Source organism: Oncorhynchus gorbuscha, unplaced genomic scaffold (assembly GCF_021184085.1).
Source record: "Oncorhynchus gorbuscha isolate QuinsamMale2020 ecotype Even-year unplaced genomic scaffold, OgorEven_v1.0 Un_scaffold_2101, whole genome shotgun sequence".
Lineage (NCBI taxonomy): Eukaryota > Metazoa > Chordata > Actinopteri > Salmoniformes > Salmonidae > Oncorhynchus > Oncorhynchus gorbuscha.
In genome coordinates, this window is record NW_025746693.1 from 72,631 (window position 1) to 87,500 (window position 14,870).

Consider the following 14,870-nt stretch of genomic DNA (forward strand, 5'->3'; position numbering starts at 1 on the left):
AGCAAGATGACCGTGTTCATAATCTCAGAATTGGTGTCGAACGTTGTAAATTGGAAGCGGTTCTCTGCCTGGCTGGCAGAGAGATAAAAACGTACCAAAATGATTCTAAACATCTCAATGCTCTACTTAATGAACGACACCCAGAGTGAAGTAGCCGTGTATTATCAATGAAGTGAACTGTGGGGAGGGTGGAGCCATTCATAGGGTTGTAACAAGCTCAAGACTTTAGGATTGTGGCTAAAGCCAAAATAGGGGAGTCCACTACAATGACCCCCCCCCCCCCCCCCCCCCAGGAACTTTTGTAAAGCTGAAAACATGTTGACTGCAATACCCTACCGTTTTCTTTCTGTTGTCTGATGAGTTTGGAAATTATAGAGAATAAATATAGAGTGTGTTTGAACTTGTTGTCTTTATGGATTTGAATACATGTTTAATATTTCTGGTTTCATTATGATACAATGCATAGGTAACATATTGGTTGTACAAGCAGCACTCCATTAACTACATGTTTAATACCCTTCCTAGAAGCTATATAAAAGAGAGGTCAAATGAAGCAGAACGACCACTGTCTGGACAGAGATTGTTGAATGGACAGATGGCAAACATCTCTGGTTGAATTTCCAGATTTAAAAGAAACACATCTGTTCAGGTGAGGTGCTGGCAGAGTAGGACACTAGGAAGAAAAGGGAGAGCCACACCCTCTAGGACCTCGGAGGCAATAACTGAATTCCCATCATACCCTGATGAAGACAGCTGGTCTATCCAACCGCTGGTTATTAGGTGGTTGTTGATGAGCTAGTGTGAGACTCCTTTTCCATGGGTTACCAGATTGCCTTGTTTGGGATCATAGACGAGGATAGATGGATAAAACTGGGTGGGAACGTCGATGGGTTCAGGACATACTTGTGAAGATATCTTCCCACAGACTACTTTAAAAATGGAGAAAGCCCTCAACTGCACTTCCCATTCTGTCACAAAAGTCCAAATTGCAAAGATGAGGAACACTATCCAGCTCTATGGCTCTGACCATGGTTAGGACCTAGATGGTTGGATTGCCGGCTTGTCTATTAAAATATATTATTTCAGAGCCTTGAGCAGGAAGACCACCTTCCCCTGGTATGGTTCGTATGAGTCTTGATAGGCGATGTTGTGGGCCACCACACGGCATTGGATCTTAGCCTCCCTCTCTTTGACCAGGTGGAACTTCACAGCCACTAGAGGGTTAACGTAGGTGGGCTGTGTGGAGGAAGACCAAGAGAGGGTTCATACCAATCATGTTTATACGTAGTTGGATAGAGGGACCAACTGCCACAATGCTTGTTTTGAACAATTATGGCAAAGATGTGCTCTCTATCAAACTCTATGATAAAAGTGCCTTCAAGATGTATTCAGACCCCTTGACTTTTGTTGTTGAGTTTTATTCTAAAATGTATTTAAAAATAAAAAACACTCCTCGCCAATCTACATCGTGACAAAGCAAAAACATGTTTTTAGACATTTCTGTAAATTATATTAAAAATAAAAAAATACCTTATTTACATAAGTATTCAGACCCTTTGCTATGAGACTCGAAGTTGAGCATCTTGTTTCCATTGATCATCCTTGAAATGTTTCTACAATTTGATTGGAGTTCACCTGTGATTCAATTCAATTGACTGAACATGATTTGGAAAGGCACAGACCTGTCTATAGAAGGTCCCACAGTTGACAGTGCATGTCAGGGCAAAAACTGAGGTCAAAGGACTTGTCCGAAGAGCTATGAGACAGGATTGTGTTGAGGCACACATCTGGGGACCGGTACCAAAACATTTCTGCAGCATTAAAGGTCCCCAAGAACAAAGAGGCCTCCATCATTCTTCAATGGAAAAAGTTTGTAACCCCCAAGACTCTTCCTAGAGCTAGCCACCCGGCCAAACTGAGCAAATGGGGGAGAAGGGTCGGGGAGGTGGCCAAGAACCCGATGGTCACTCTGACAGACCTACTTTGTGCCGATGGTTGTCCTTCTGGAAGGTTGTCCCATCTCTGCAGCACTCCACCAATCAGGCCTTTATGGTAGAGCAGCCAGACGGAAGCCACTCGTCAGTAAAAGGCACATGACAGCCCGCTTGATGTTTGCCAAAAGGCACCTAAAGACTCTCAGACCATGAGAAACAAGATTCCCTGGTCTGATGAAATCAAGATTGAAGTCTTTGGCCTGAATGCCAAGCATCACATCTGGAGGAAACCTGGCACCATCCCTACAGTGAAGCATGGTGGTGGTAGTGTCAGGTTGTGGGGAGGTTTTTCAGCGGCAGGGACTGGGAGACTAGTCAGGATCAAGACAAAGATGGAGCGAAGTACAGAGAGAGATCCTTGATGAAAACTTGCTCCAGGGTGCTCAGACTGAGGTGAAGGTTCTCCTTCCAACAGGACAACGACCCTAAACACAGCCAAGACATCGCAGCAGTGGCTTAAGGACAAGTCTCTGAGCCCAGACTTAAGCCTGATCTAACATCTCTAGAGAATCCTGAAAATAGCTGTGCAGCGGCGCTCCCATCCAACCTGACAGAGCTTGAGAGGATCTGCAGAGAAGAATGGAGAAACTCCCCAAATACAGGTGTGCCAAGCTTGTAGCGTCAAACCCAAGAAGACTCAAGTCTGTAATCGCTTCCAAAGGTGCTTCAACAAAGTACTGAGTCTGAATACTTGTGAATGAAATGTGATATTTCCAGGCTGCAACATACATTTTTTTACTGTTTTCGTTTTGTCATTACGGGCTGCAACATAACAAAATGTGGGAAAAGTCAAGTGGTCTGAACATTCTGAATGAACTGTGTCCATTGCTGTAAATCAATAGAGGGGGTTCATGCAGGGGTGTATCCATTAGTCTGACTTTTTTTGCGAATGGAAACAGTTTACCCCAAATGGGAAGTGTTTTGTCTCACAAAATGTAGAGTTTGTATTGGGACAAATTCAGGTTTATCCTTCCCCAGCTTGTTCCTTTTTGCTCCGTTCGATTCGTAGATCAAATGGTGAATGGATTACAATGCAAAACGTTTTGCAATGTTATTTGACAAATGAATACACCCCAGGGGTAAGTGAACCATGCATTGAGTTTCACAAAATAACACGAGTTCCATGGAGAGAAGAAGACGTGGTTGTCGTGGTTACCTGAGCCAGCTTGCCGTAGTATGGGAAGTAGGACAGGTCGAAGGTTCCGTTGGTGGGGAAGTACTCCATCATGTCTATGTTCTCATGGCCACTCTGCACACACACACCAACCATCCGTTAACACACACACCAACCATCCATTAACACACACACCAACCCTCCATTAACACACACACCAACCATCCATTAACACACACACCAACCCTCCATTAACACACACACCAACCCTCCATTAACACACACACCAACCCTCCATTAACACACACACCAACCATCCATTAACACACACACCAACCCTCCATTAACACACACACCAACCCTCCATTAACACACACACCAACCCTCCATTAACACACACACCAACCCTCCATTAACACACACACCAACCATCCATTAACACACACACCAACCATCCATTAATACACACACCATCCATCCATTAACACACACACCAACCATCCATTAACACACACACCAACCATCCATTAACACACACACCAACCCTCCATTAACACACACACCAACCCTCCATTAACACACACACACCAACCCTCCATTAACACACACACCAACCCTCCATTAACACACACACCAACCCTCCATTAACACACACCAACCATCCATTAACACACACACCAACCCTCCATTAACACACACACCAACCCTCCATTAACACACACACCAACCCTCCATTAACACACACCAACCATCCATTAACACACACACCAACCATCCATTAACACACACACCAACCATCCATTAACACACACACCAACCATCCATTAACACACACCAACCATCCATTAACACACACACCAACCATCCATTAACACACACACCAACCATCCATTAACACACACACCAACCATCCGTTAACACACGCACCAACCGTCCATTAACACACACACCAACCGTCCATTAACACACACACCAACCATCCATTAACACACACCAACCATCCATTAACACACACCAACCATCCATTAACACACACACCAACCATCCATTAATACACACCAACCATCCATTAATACACACACCAACCATCCATTAATACACACACCAACCATCCATTAATACACACACCAACCATCCATTAATACACACACCAACCATCCATTAACACACACACCAACCATCCATTAATACACACACCTACCATCCATTAACCATCCATTAATACACACCAACCATCCATTAACACACACACCAACCATCCATTAACACACACACCAACCATCCATTAATACACACCAACCATCCATTAATACACACCAACCCTCCATTAACACACACACCAACCATCCATTAAATACTGTTGGCAGACTAGATGTAACGTTCTGAGAAACTGTCTTCCTGGCCAGCCATGTTGAGCAGAGCCACAGATTTATTTCTATATAAATCTATGGCTTTGGTGTTGAGTAGCCATCTTGGTTTATACTCACCAGTATAGTGCAGTTCAAATGAGGAGCCATGCCAGTCCCGTTGTTGGGCAGGAAGTTGATGATCTGGGTTAGAAACGTCATGCATGTCAGTGCAATTTCCTAATAGGTTATAAATGTATTATAATGTGTTATAATATCCTCACTTGTAAATGTCATTTTCATAACATAATGTAATATTTCCAGCTGGTTTGTGACTGAACGCACCCTGTTCATCTTGATGATGACGCAGGGCGTGGTACCGTTGTAGCCGAACGTCGGGTCGTCCAGGCCGGAGCAGGGTCCCAGCATGCTCTGGGTGAAGCGGCAGGAGTACTTGGTATGGTGTGGAGCCTCAAACTTCTCCTGTTTAAAGTACTCTCCCCTGGTGCAGTTATGGTTAGACTGTTGAGACGTGTCATTGTAGGCTGAGAGAGGAGTCAGACAGAGTGGTAGAGGGGAGAGAGAGGAGTCAGACAGAGAGGTAGAGGGGAGAGAGAGGAGTCAGACAGAGAGGTAGAGGGGAGAGAGAGGAGTCAGACAGAGAGGTAGAGGGGAGAGGGAGGAGTCAGACAGAGGTAGAGGGGAGAGAGAGGAGTCAGACAGAGATGTAGAGGGGAGAGAGAGGAGTCAGACAGAGAGGTAGAGGGGAGAGGGAGGAGTCAGACAGAGAGGTAGAGGGGAGAGAGAGGAGTCAGACAGAGAGGTAGAGGGGAGAGAGAGGAGTCAGACAGAGAGGTAGAGGGGTGAGAGAGGGAGAAAAATAGAGAGGGAGGGAGAGGGAAAAAATTAGGGATTTAATGATTTGTGATGCAGGGAGGTCAAAAGCATTGACTAGCAATTGTAGTAGGTTGGTTTGAGATAATTGACTGATCAAGTCTGAAATGGGATGGAAGCCTCAGGTCTGGACAACAGGAGTCCACTATGTAGGGTGCCATCTTGGACACTGACGTTTGAGGAAGTTGCTGAGGCAGTTGGACATCTTCCTCTGGCTGGTTTTATCAGACAAGTTGTAGCTGAGTATTACGTCCTCCTCAATGTATGTAGGTGGCCAGACCATCACCCCTACACACACACACACACACACACACACACACACACACACACACACACACACACACACACACACACACACACACACACACACACACACACACACACACACACACACACACACACACACACACACACACACACACAACGCAGAGGTTAGCCGACACCATCCCAGATATAGTCACAGACTGTATAAACTACAGAGATATAGTTTAGGGGAGGGGAGGGGGTGAGAGAGGGGGGGGAAGAAAAAAGAGAGCGATTGAGAGAGAGAGTGTGAGAGGGGGGGGGGTACAGAGAAGGAGAGAGGAGAGAGTGAGAAAGAGAGAGAGGGGGTAGACAGAGAGCAGGGAGGGCCAGAAGGAGAGAGTGAGAAAGAGAGAGAGGGGGGTAGACAGAGAGCAGGGAGGGCCAGAAGGAGAGAGTGAGAAAGAGAGAGAGGGGGGTAGACAGAGAGCAGGGAGGGCCGGAAGGAGAGAGTGAGAAAGAGAGAGAGGGGGGGTAGACAGAGAGCAGGGAGGGCCAGAAGGAGAAGGAGATGGAGGGGAGGGTGAAGGATGCAAGGGACAATATGTACTTCTTTACAGGAGCAGTAAATAGTAAACAGTAAATAGTAAACAGTAACCATTAAATAGTAAACAGTAAATAGTAAACAGTAACCATTAAATAGTAAACAGTAAATAGTAAACAGTAAATAGTAACCATTAAATAGTAAACAGTAAATAGTAAACAGTAACCATTAAATAGTAAACAGTAAATAGTAAACAGTAAATAGTAAACAGTAAATAGTAAACAGTAAATAGTAAACAGTAAATAGTAAACAGTAAACAGTAAATAGTGAACAGTAAATAGTAAATAGTAAACAGTAACCATTAAATAGTAAACAGTAAATAGTAAACAGTAAATAGTAAATAGTAAACAGTAACCATTAAATAGTAAACAGTAAATAGTAAACAGTAACCATTAAATAGTAAACAGTAAATAGTAACCAGTAACCATTAAATAGTAAACAGTAAATAGTAACCAGTAAATAGTAAACAGTAAACAGTAAACAGTAAATAGTAAATAGTAAATGGTAAACAGTAAATAGTAAACAGTAAATGGTAAACAGTAAACAGTAAATAGTACATGGTAAACAGTAAACAGTAAATAGTAAACAGTAAATGGTAAACAGTAAACAGTAAACAGTAAACAGTAAACAGTAAACAGTAAACAGTAACCATTAAATAGTAACCAGTAAATAGTAAACAGTAAATGGTAAACAGTAAACAGTAAATAGTAAACAGTAAACAGTAAACAGTAAATAGTAAACAGTAAATGGTAAACAGTAAACAGTAAACAGTAAATAGTAAACAGTAAATAGTAAACAGTAAATAGTAAATAGTAAACAGTAAATAGAAAATAGTAAACAGTAAATAGTAAATAGTAAACAGTAAACAGTAAATGGTAAATAGTAAACAGTAAATAGAAAATAGTAAATAGTAAACAGTAAATAGTAAACAGTAAATAGTAAATAGTAAATAGTAAATAGTAAATAGTAAACGGTAACCAGTAAATAGTAAACAGTAAATAGTAAACAGTAAATGGTAAATAGTAAATAGTAAATAGTAAACAGTAAACAGTAAATGGTAACCAGTAAATAGTAAACAATAAATGGTAAACCGTAACCAGTAAACAGTAAATAGTAAACAGTAAATAGTAAACAGTAAATGGTAAACCGTAACCAGAAAACAGTAAATAGTAAACAGTAAATAGTAAACAGTAAATAGTAAACAGTAAATAGTAAACAGTAAATAGTAAATAGTAAATAGTAAACAGTAAATAGTAAATGGTAACCAGTAAATAGTAAACAGTAAATAGTAAACAGTAAACAGTAAATAGTAAATAGTAAACAGTAAATGGTAACCAGTAAATAGTAAACAATAAATGGTAAACCGTAACCAGTAAACAGTAAATAGTAAACAGTAAATAGTAAACAGTAAATAGTAAACAGTAAATAGTAAACAGTAAATAGTAAACAGTAAATAGTAAATAGTAAATAGTAAATGGTAAACAGTAAATAGTAAACCGTAAATAGTAAATAGTAAACAGTAAATAGTAAATAGTAAACAGTAAATAGTAAATAGTAAACAGTAAATAGTAAACAGTAAATAGTAAACAGTAAATAGTGAAGGGACATTTTTACAAATGGGCCGAATCTGTGGGCCCTGGTCTAAAGTAGTGCACTATATAGGGAATAGGGTCCTGGTCTAAAGTAGTGTACTATATAGGGAATAGTAGGGTGTCATTTGGGACACAGTTTTCCATCTCAGTTGTTACCTGGTGATGTTAAGCGGTCCTGGTAGTCTGGAGTGTAGGGGTCCAGGGTGTACATCAGAGTCCAGATGGCCAGACAGAACAGGCCAGTCATTATCACATAGAACGCTACATAGTACAGACTGATGTACACTACAGGAGAGAGATGGAGAGAGAGAGAGGAGGGGGAGAGAGAGAGACCGAGAGAGAGAGAGATAGAGAGAGAGGAGGGGGGAGAGTGAGAGAGAGACCGAGAGAGAGAGGGACAGAGAGAGAGACACCGAAAGAGACCGAGAGAGAGAGGGACAGAGAGAGACAGAGAGAGAGGAGGGGGGGGAGAGTGAAAGAGAGACCGGGAGAAAGAGAGAGACAGAGAGAGAGTCAGTCTGTTCCTGCTTTAGCCAACTTCTCTTGCCTGGCCTCATTCAACAACGATGATGATTGGTTGGTAAGGAGTCTGCCACCTCATGGTCTGTCTGTGGTCTGGTTGTAGTTAGTAAACCTGTATTTCCCATCAAATGTCCAATGTGTCTTTATGACTGACTGAAGCCTATTGGCCGAGGTGCCCTCTATGGGCGAGAGCTGGGGTTTATCTAAATGTGAGATCGTCCAGAGGTCAGAGGGAGAAGTCTCCCCTCACTATTGGCCGAGGTGCCCTCTATGGGCGAGAGCTGGGGTTTATCTAAATGTGAGATCGTCCAGAGGTCAGAGGGAGAAGTCTCCCCTCACTATTGGCCGAGGTGCCCTCTATGGGTCGAGAGCTGGGGTTTATCTAAATGTGAGATCGTCCAGAGGTCAGAGGGAGAAGTCTCCCCTCACTATTGGCCGAGGTGCCCTCTATGGGCGAGAGCTGGGGTTTATCTAAATGTGAGAACGTCCAGAGGTCAGAGGGAGAAGTCTCCCCTCATTATTGGCCGAGGTGCCCTCTATGGGCGAGAGCTGGGGTTTATCTAAATGTGAGATCGTCCAGAGGTCAGAGGGAGAAGTCTCCCCTCACTATTGGCCGAGGTGCCCTCTATGGGCGAGAGCTGGGGTTTATCTAAATGTGAGATCGTCCAGAGGTCAGAGGGAGAAGTCTCCCCTCACTATTGGCCGAGGTGCCCTCTATGGGCGAGAGCTTGGGTTTATCTAAATGTGAGATCGTCCAGAGGTCAGAGGGAGAAGTCTCCCCTCACTATTGGCCGAGGTGCCCTCTATGGGCGAGAGCTGGGGTTTATCTAAATGTGAGAACGTCCAGAGGTCAGAGGGAGAAGTCTCCCCTCATTATTGGCCGAGGTGCCCTCTATGGGCGAGAGCTGGGGTTTATCTAAATGTGAGAATGTCCAGAGGTCAGAGGGAGAAGTCTCCCCTCATTATTGGCCGAGGTGCCCTCTATGGGCGAGAGCTGGGGTTTATCTAAATGTGAGAACGTCCAGAGGTCAGAGGGAGAAGTCTCCCCTCACAAACCAACCAGCTTATCAGTCAAACTGCTCTCTCTTCAATCTAATGTCCACACACTGAAATAACACTACACACACTGAAATAACACTACACACACTGAAATAACACTACACACACTGAAATAACACTACACACACTGAAATAACACTACACACACTGAAATAACACTACACACACTGAAATAACACTACACACACTGAAATACAAAGGACACAGCAAAGTCAGATGTGAGTTCTGTACTCTCGGGTCACTTTAATCTCATGGAGCCAGATTAGATGAGTGTTTCAATTAAGTCTGAATATTGCATATACTCCAACAAACCAACAACAGCTTCTTTCCCAACTTAGACAAACACACACACACACACACACACACACACACACACACACACACACACACACACACACACACACACACACACACACACACACACACACACACACATCCACACACACACACACACACAACACACATACCAGGACCTTGGTGTGACACACTACTGCTCAACTACACACATACCAGGACCTTTCCCACTCTGCAGTACATACCCCATTTCTCAGGTGTTCTTCCGAACACGGCGCCTGTGTCTGAGTTCCACACGGAGCGACCGAAGTCCTCACACCGCTGGCCACACGTCCTCTTCTCCTTCAGGGTTGCCATGTTGGTGGGCTATAGGATCCAGCTACACCAGGAGAGACCAGTGGGAGATGTGGAGAGATGCTGTACAGGGAGGAGGGATACCTCTTCACAATCTGGCAACCCGGCTTCACTCCTCACCTGGTTATGGTGTCTGAGAGAAACCTACTGGAGGACTTGTCTTCTTTTATTTCCTCCGTCTCTCATTGGTTCCTTTGCTTTTTTGGGATGTTTCTGTGCCTGTTTCTCTCAGCCTGTATTCTAATACAGTACTACTGTTGTGTTCCTAGTTCTACTACTGTACAGCTGACCTCTCTCTGTGGTGTGACCTACACTATGTGACTGCGTATCCTTGGAACTAAATGACTTTGTGATACTCTACTGCTCTGTAACTAAATGATATATCCAGGGCAGCCTCTGGGTGTAGGGAACAAATGATATATCGTGGGTGATACTCTACTGGTAACTAAATGATATATCCAGGGCCAACCTTGCTGTGACCTCACCTCAACATCACCTGCTGTAACTAAATGATATATCTGCTCAAACAAATGATATATCCAAGAAGGCTGTGTGACCTTGGTGTGATACTCTACTGCTCTGTAACTAAATGATATATCCAGGACCTTGGTGTGATACTCTACTGCTCTGTAACTAAATGATATATCTCTACTGCTCTGTAACTAAATGATATATCCAGGACCTTGGTGTGAAATGATATATCCAGGACCTTGGTGTGATACTCTACTGCTCTGTAACTAAATGATATATCCAGGACCTTGGTGTGATACTCTACTGCTCTGTAACTAAATGATATATCCAGGACCTTGGTGTGATACTCTACTGCTCTGTAACTAAATGATATATCCAGGACCTTGGTGTGATACTCTACTGCTCTGTAACTAAATGATATATCCAGGACCTTGGTGTGATACTCTACTGCTCTGTAACTAAATGATATATCCAGGACCTTGGTGTGATACTCTACTGCTCTGTAACTAAATGATATATCCAGGACCTTGGTGTGATACTCTACTGCTCTGTAACTAAATGATATATCCAGGACCTTGGTGTGATACTCTACTGCTCTGTAACTAAATGATATATCCAGGACCTTGGTGTGATACTCTACTGCTCTGTAACTAAATGATATATCCAGGACCTTGGTGTGATACTCTACTGCTCTGTAACTGTGATATATCCAGGACCTTGGTGTGACTAAATGATATATCCAGGACCTTGGTGTGATACCTTGGTGTGATACTCTACTGCTCTGTAACTAAATGATATATCCAGGACCTTGGATGCTCTGATAAATGATATATCCAGGACTGCTCTGTAACTAAATGATATATCCAGGACCTTGGTGTGATACTCTACTGCTCTGTAACTAAATGATATATCCAGGACCTTGGTGTGATACTCTACTGCTCTGTAACTAAATGATATATCCAGGACCTTGGTGTGATACTCTACTGCTCTGTAACTAAATGATATATCCAGGGACCTTGGTGTGATACTCTACTGCTCTGTAACTAAATGATATATCCAGGACCTTGGTGTGATACTCTACTGCTCTGTAACTAAATGATATATCCAGGACCTTGGTGTGATACTCTACTGCTCTGTAACTAAATGATATATCCAGGACCTTGGTGTGATACTCTACTGCTCTGTAACTAAATGATATATCCAGGACCTTGGTGTGATACTCTACTGCTCTGTAACTAAATGATATATCCAGGACCTTGGTGGTCTGTAACTAAATGATATATCCAGGACCTCTACTGCTCTGTAACTAAATGATATATCCAGGACCTTGGTGTGATACTCTACTGCTCTGTAACTAAATGATATATCCAGGACCTTGGTGTGATACTCTACTGCTCTGTAACTAAATGATATATCCAGGACCTTGGTGTGATACTCTACTGCTCTGTAACTAAATGATATAGTCCAGGTAACTAAATGATATATCCTTGGTGTGATACTCTACTGCTCTGTAACTAAATGATATATCCAGGACCTATACTCTACTGCTCTGTAACTAAATGATATATCCAGGACCTTGGTGTGATACTCTACTGCTCTGTAACTAAATGATATATCCAGGACCTTGGTGTGATACTCTACTGCTCTGTAACTAAATGATATATCCAGGGACCTTGGTGTGATACTCTACTGCTCTAACTAAATGATATATCCAGGACCTTGGTGTGATACTCTACTGCTCTGTAACTAAATGATATATCCAGGACCTTGGTGTGATACTCTACTGCTCTGTAACTAAATGATATATCCAGGACCTTGGTGTGATACTCTACTGCTCTGTAACTAAATGCTCTGTAACTAATGATAAATGATATATCCAGGACCTTGGTGTGATCCAGGACCTTGGTGTGATACTCTACTGCTCTGTAACTAAATGATAAGTCCAGGTAACTAAATGAGCTGCCATGGAATTATGGGATGTCTTCTAAAAATCAGGACCTGATTTTGGAAAAATGTTCAGGACTTGTGATAATGTTCTATGATATATCCAGGACCTTCTCTAATTCCATTCCATAGACATGGATCACCTACCATTCCATAACTAAATGATATATCCATGGATCTCTACCTCTGTAACCATTCCATAACTAAATGATATCCAGGACCTGGATCACCTAACCATTCCATAGACCCTGGATCACCTCTTAACCCATTCCATAGACCAGGACCTTGGATCACCTACCATTCCATAGACCAGGACCTGGATCACCTACCATTCCATAGACATGGATCACCTACCATTCCATAGACCATGGATCACCTAACTAAATGATATATCCATTCCATAGACCTGGATCACCTACCATTCCATAGACCCAGGATCACCTACCATTCCATAGACATGGATCACCTACCATTCCATAGACATGGATCACCTACCATTCCATAGACATGGATCACCTACCATTCCATAGACCTGGATCACCTACCATTCCATAGACATGGATCACCTACCATTCCATAGACATGGATCACCTACCATTCCATAGACCCGGATCACCTACCATTCCATAGACCCGGATCACCTACCATTCCATAGACCTGGATAAAATATCATTTTTCCATTTAATGGATCACCACCATTCTAAATGACTCATTACTTCCATCCCTCATCTTTCTTTATCTCTCTCCCTCTCCATCTCTCTCCCTCTCTCTGGATCTCTTTATCTCTCTCTCTCTCTCTCTCTCTCTCTCTCTCTCTCTCTCTCTCTCTCTCTCTCTCTCTCTCTCTCTCTCTCTCTCTCTCTCTCTCTCTCTCTCTCTCTCTCTCTCTCTCTCTCCTCTCTCCCTCTCTCTCCCTCTCCATCTCTCTCTCTCTCTCCCTCCCTCCATCTCTCTCTCTCTCTCCATCTCTCTCTCTCTCTCCCTCCATCTCTCTCTCTCTCCCTCTCCATCTCTCTCTCTCTCTCTCCCCTCTCCATCCCATTGTCCTCCTCATGGTTTTAACACAGTAGCAGTGGAAGGAAGGTATTATAGAGTTAGTGGATAAACTCTGAACACAAAGGTGTTGAGACAGACAGATCTCTGTTATGTGTGTGAGTGGCAGGGGCTTAACCTCTCAGTCTCAGGTCTGCTCCGGTCCCAGTAAGGGGAATCAGTGCTCCTTGTGTGTCTATTTCTCTCTCTCTGCATCCTGCGCTCCAGGGGTACAGACAGATCACCCCTCTGCTGTCTACTGAATCACTACAGTCTGGGGGGAAACTCTAATCCTTTCATTTCCTGTGAACATTTTGGTCATCCGGCCGTCTGTCCTTCTGTTTACTCCTGTCCTTCTCCTCCTCCTTTCCTCTCCCCCTCTTCTTCTCTCTGTGTCCACGACGAGTCTGGGGATTTTCTCATTCTCCCTTGTCTGTTTCCCAGGATTTTCTCATTCTCCCTCCTGATCTGTTTCCCAGAGGAGCTCGGCGCTTCTCTTCTGTTCTTCTCTCTCTTTGTTTCTGCCTTCATCCTTCATCGCCATGGATATGGGCAGCCTGACAACGGTGGTGGCCAACTCGGCCTACATCTCGGCGCGCGGGAGCTTCGACGGCACGGCCAACCCGTCCGCTAACCGGGACAAGAAGTACCACGCCCGCCTGAAGCTGCCTCACATCACGGTGTGCGAGGGCCTCAGGGAGACTCTGGACCTGGGCTTCCAGACCGCCTGCGTGGAGCAGCCCATCGGCAAGCGTCTGTTCCAGGAGTTCCTGGAGGCCAACAACGAATACAAAGGCCCCTGCCGCCTGTGGAAGGACGTGGAGGAGTACAACCAGGCCGATGACCAGGACCGCGTTAAGAAGGCCTCCAAGATGCTCTCTCGCTACATGGATCCAAGCGCCAAACACTTCTGCCCTTTCCTGCCGGAGAACGACATCACCAAGGTGAAGGAGAAGCACGCGGAGGCCGGAGACGATCTGTTCGTGGAGACTCTGACCAGCGTCCTGGACTTCCTCAAGGAGGTCCCTTATACGTTCTACCTGGACAGCATGCACCTGAAGAGGTTCCTCCAGTGGAAGAATGGCTGGAGATGCAGCCCACGGGGAGGACTGGTTCATGGACTTCCGGGTCCTTGGGAAGGGGGGCTTTGGGGAGGTACACGCCACCTCCATGAAGGCCACGGGGAAACTGTACGCCTGCAAGAAGCTCAACAAGAAGAGGCTGAAGAAGAGGAAAGGATACGAGGTGAGAGACAGAACACCTGTATTACTATTATATATAGTGGCATTTGTAGTTCACTTCTAAAATGGAGGACGAAATTGGTTGCCATTGGAATGGAGGAAGGAGTGCCTGATGGGTAGTGTAGTTCATGGAGGGAAATGGCTATGTGTCAGTGGATGGGTTGAT

The 14,870-nt window shown here is 43.9% G+C and overlaps 1 protein-coding gene and 1 pseudogene across 1 annotated transcript; one reads left to right on the plus strand and one right to left on the minus strand.

Moving 5' to 3' along the window:
• Window positions 1-399: 399 nt before the first annotated feature.
• Window positions 400-10,319, minus strand: LOC124024975 (potassium-transporting ATPase subunit beta-like). Its single transcript, XM_046338682.1, has 7 exons — window positions 9,908-10,319; window positions 7,944-8,072; window positions 5,523-5,636; window positions 4,800-4,999; window positions 4,596-4,658; window positions 3,151-3,243; window positions 400-1,236 (listed from the first exon to the last, which is right to left on the minus strand). Exons 1-7 carry the CDS (start codon window positions 10,017-10,019, stop codon window positions 1,078-1,080), a joined length of 870 nt encoding a protein of 289 aa, XP_046194638.1. The 5' UTR covers window positions 10,020-10,319; the 3' UTR covers window positions 400-1,077.
• A 3,593-nt stretch (window positions 10,320-13,912) lies between these two features.
• The window catches only part of LOC124024978, a 5,467-nt pseudogene continuing 4,509 nt past the window's right edge, over window positions 13,913-14,870 (plus strand).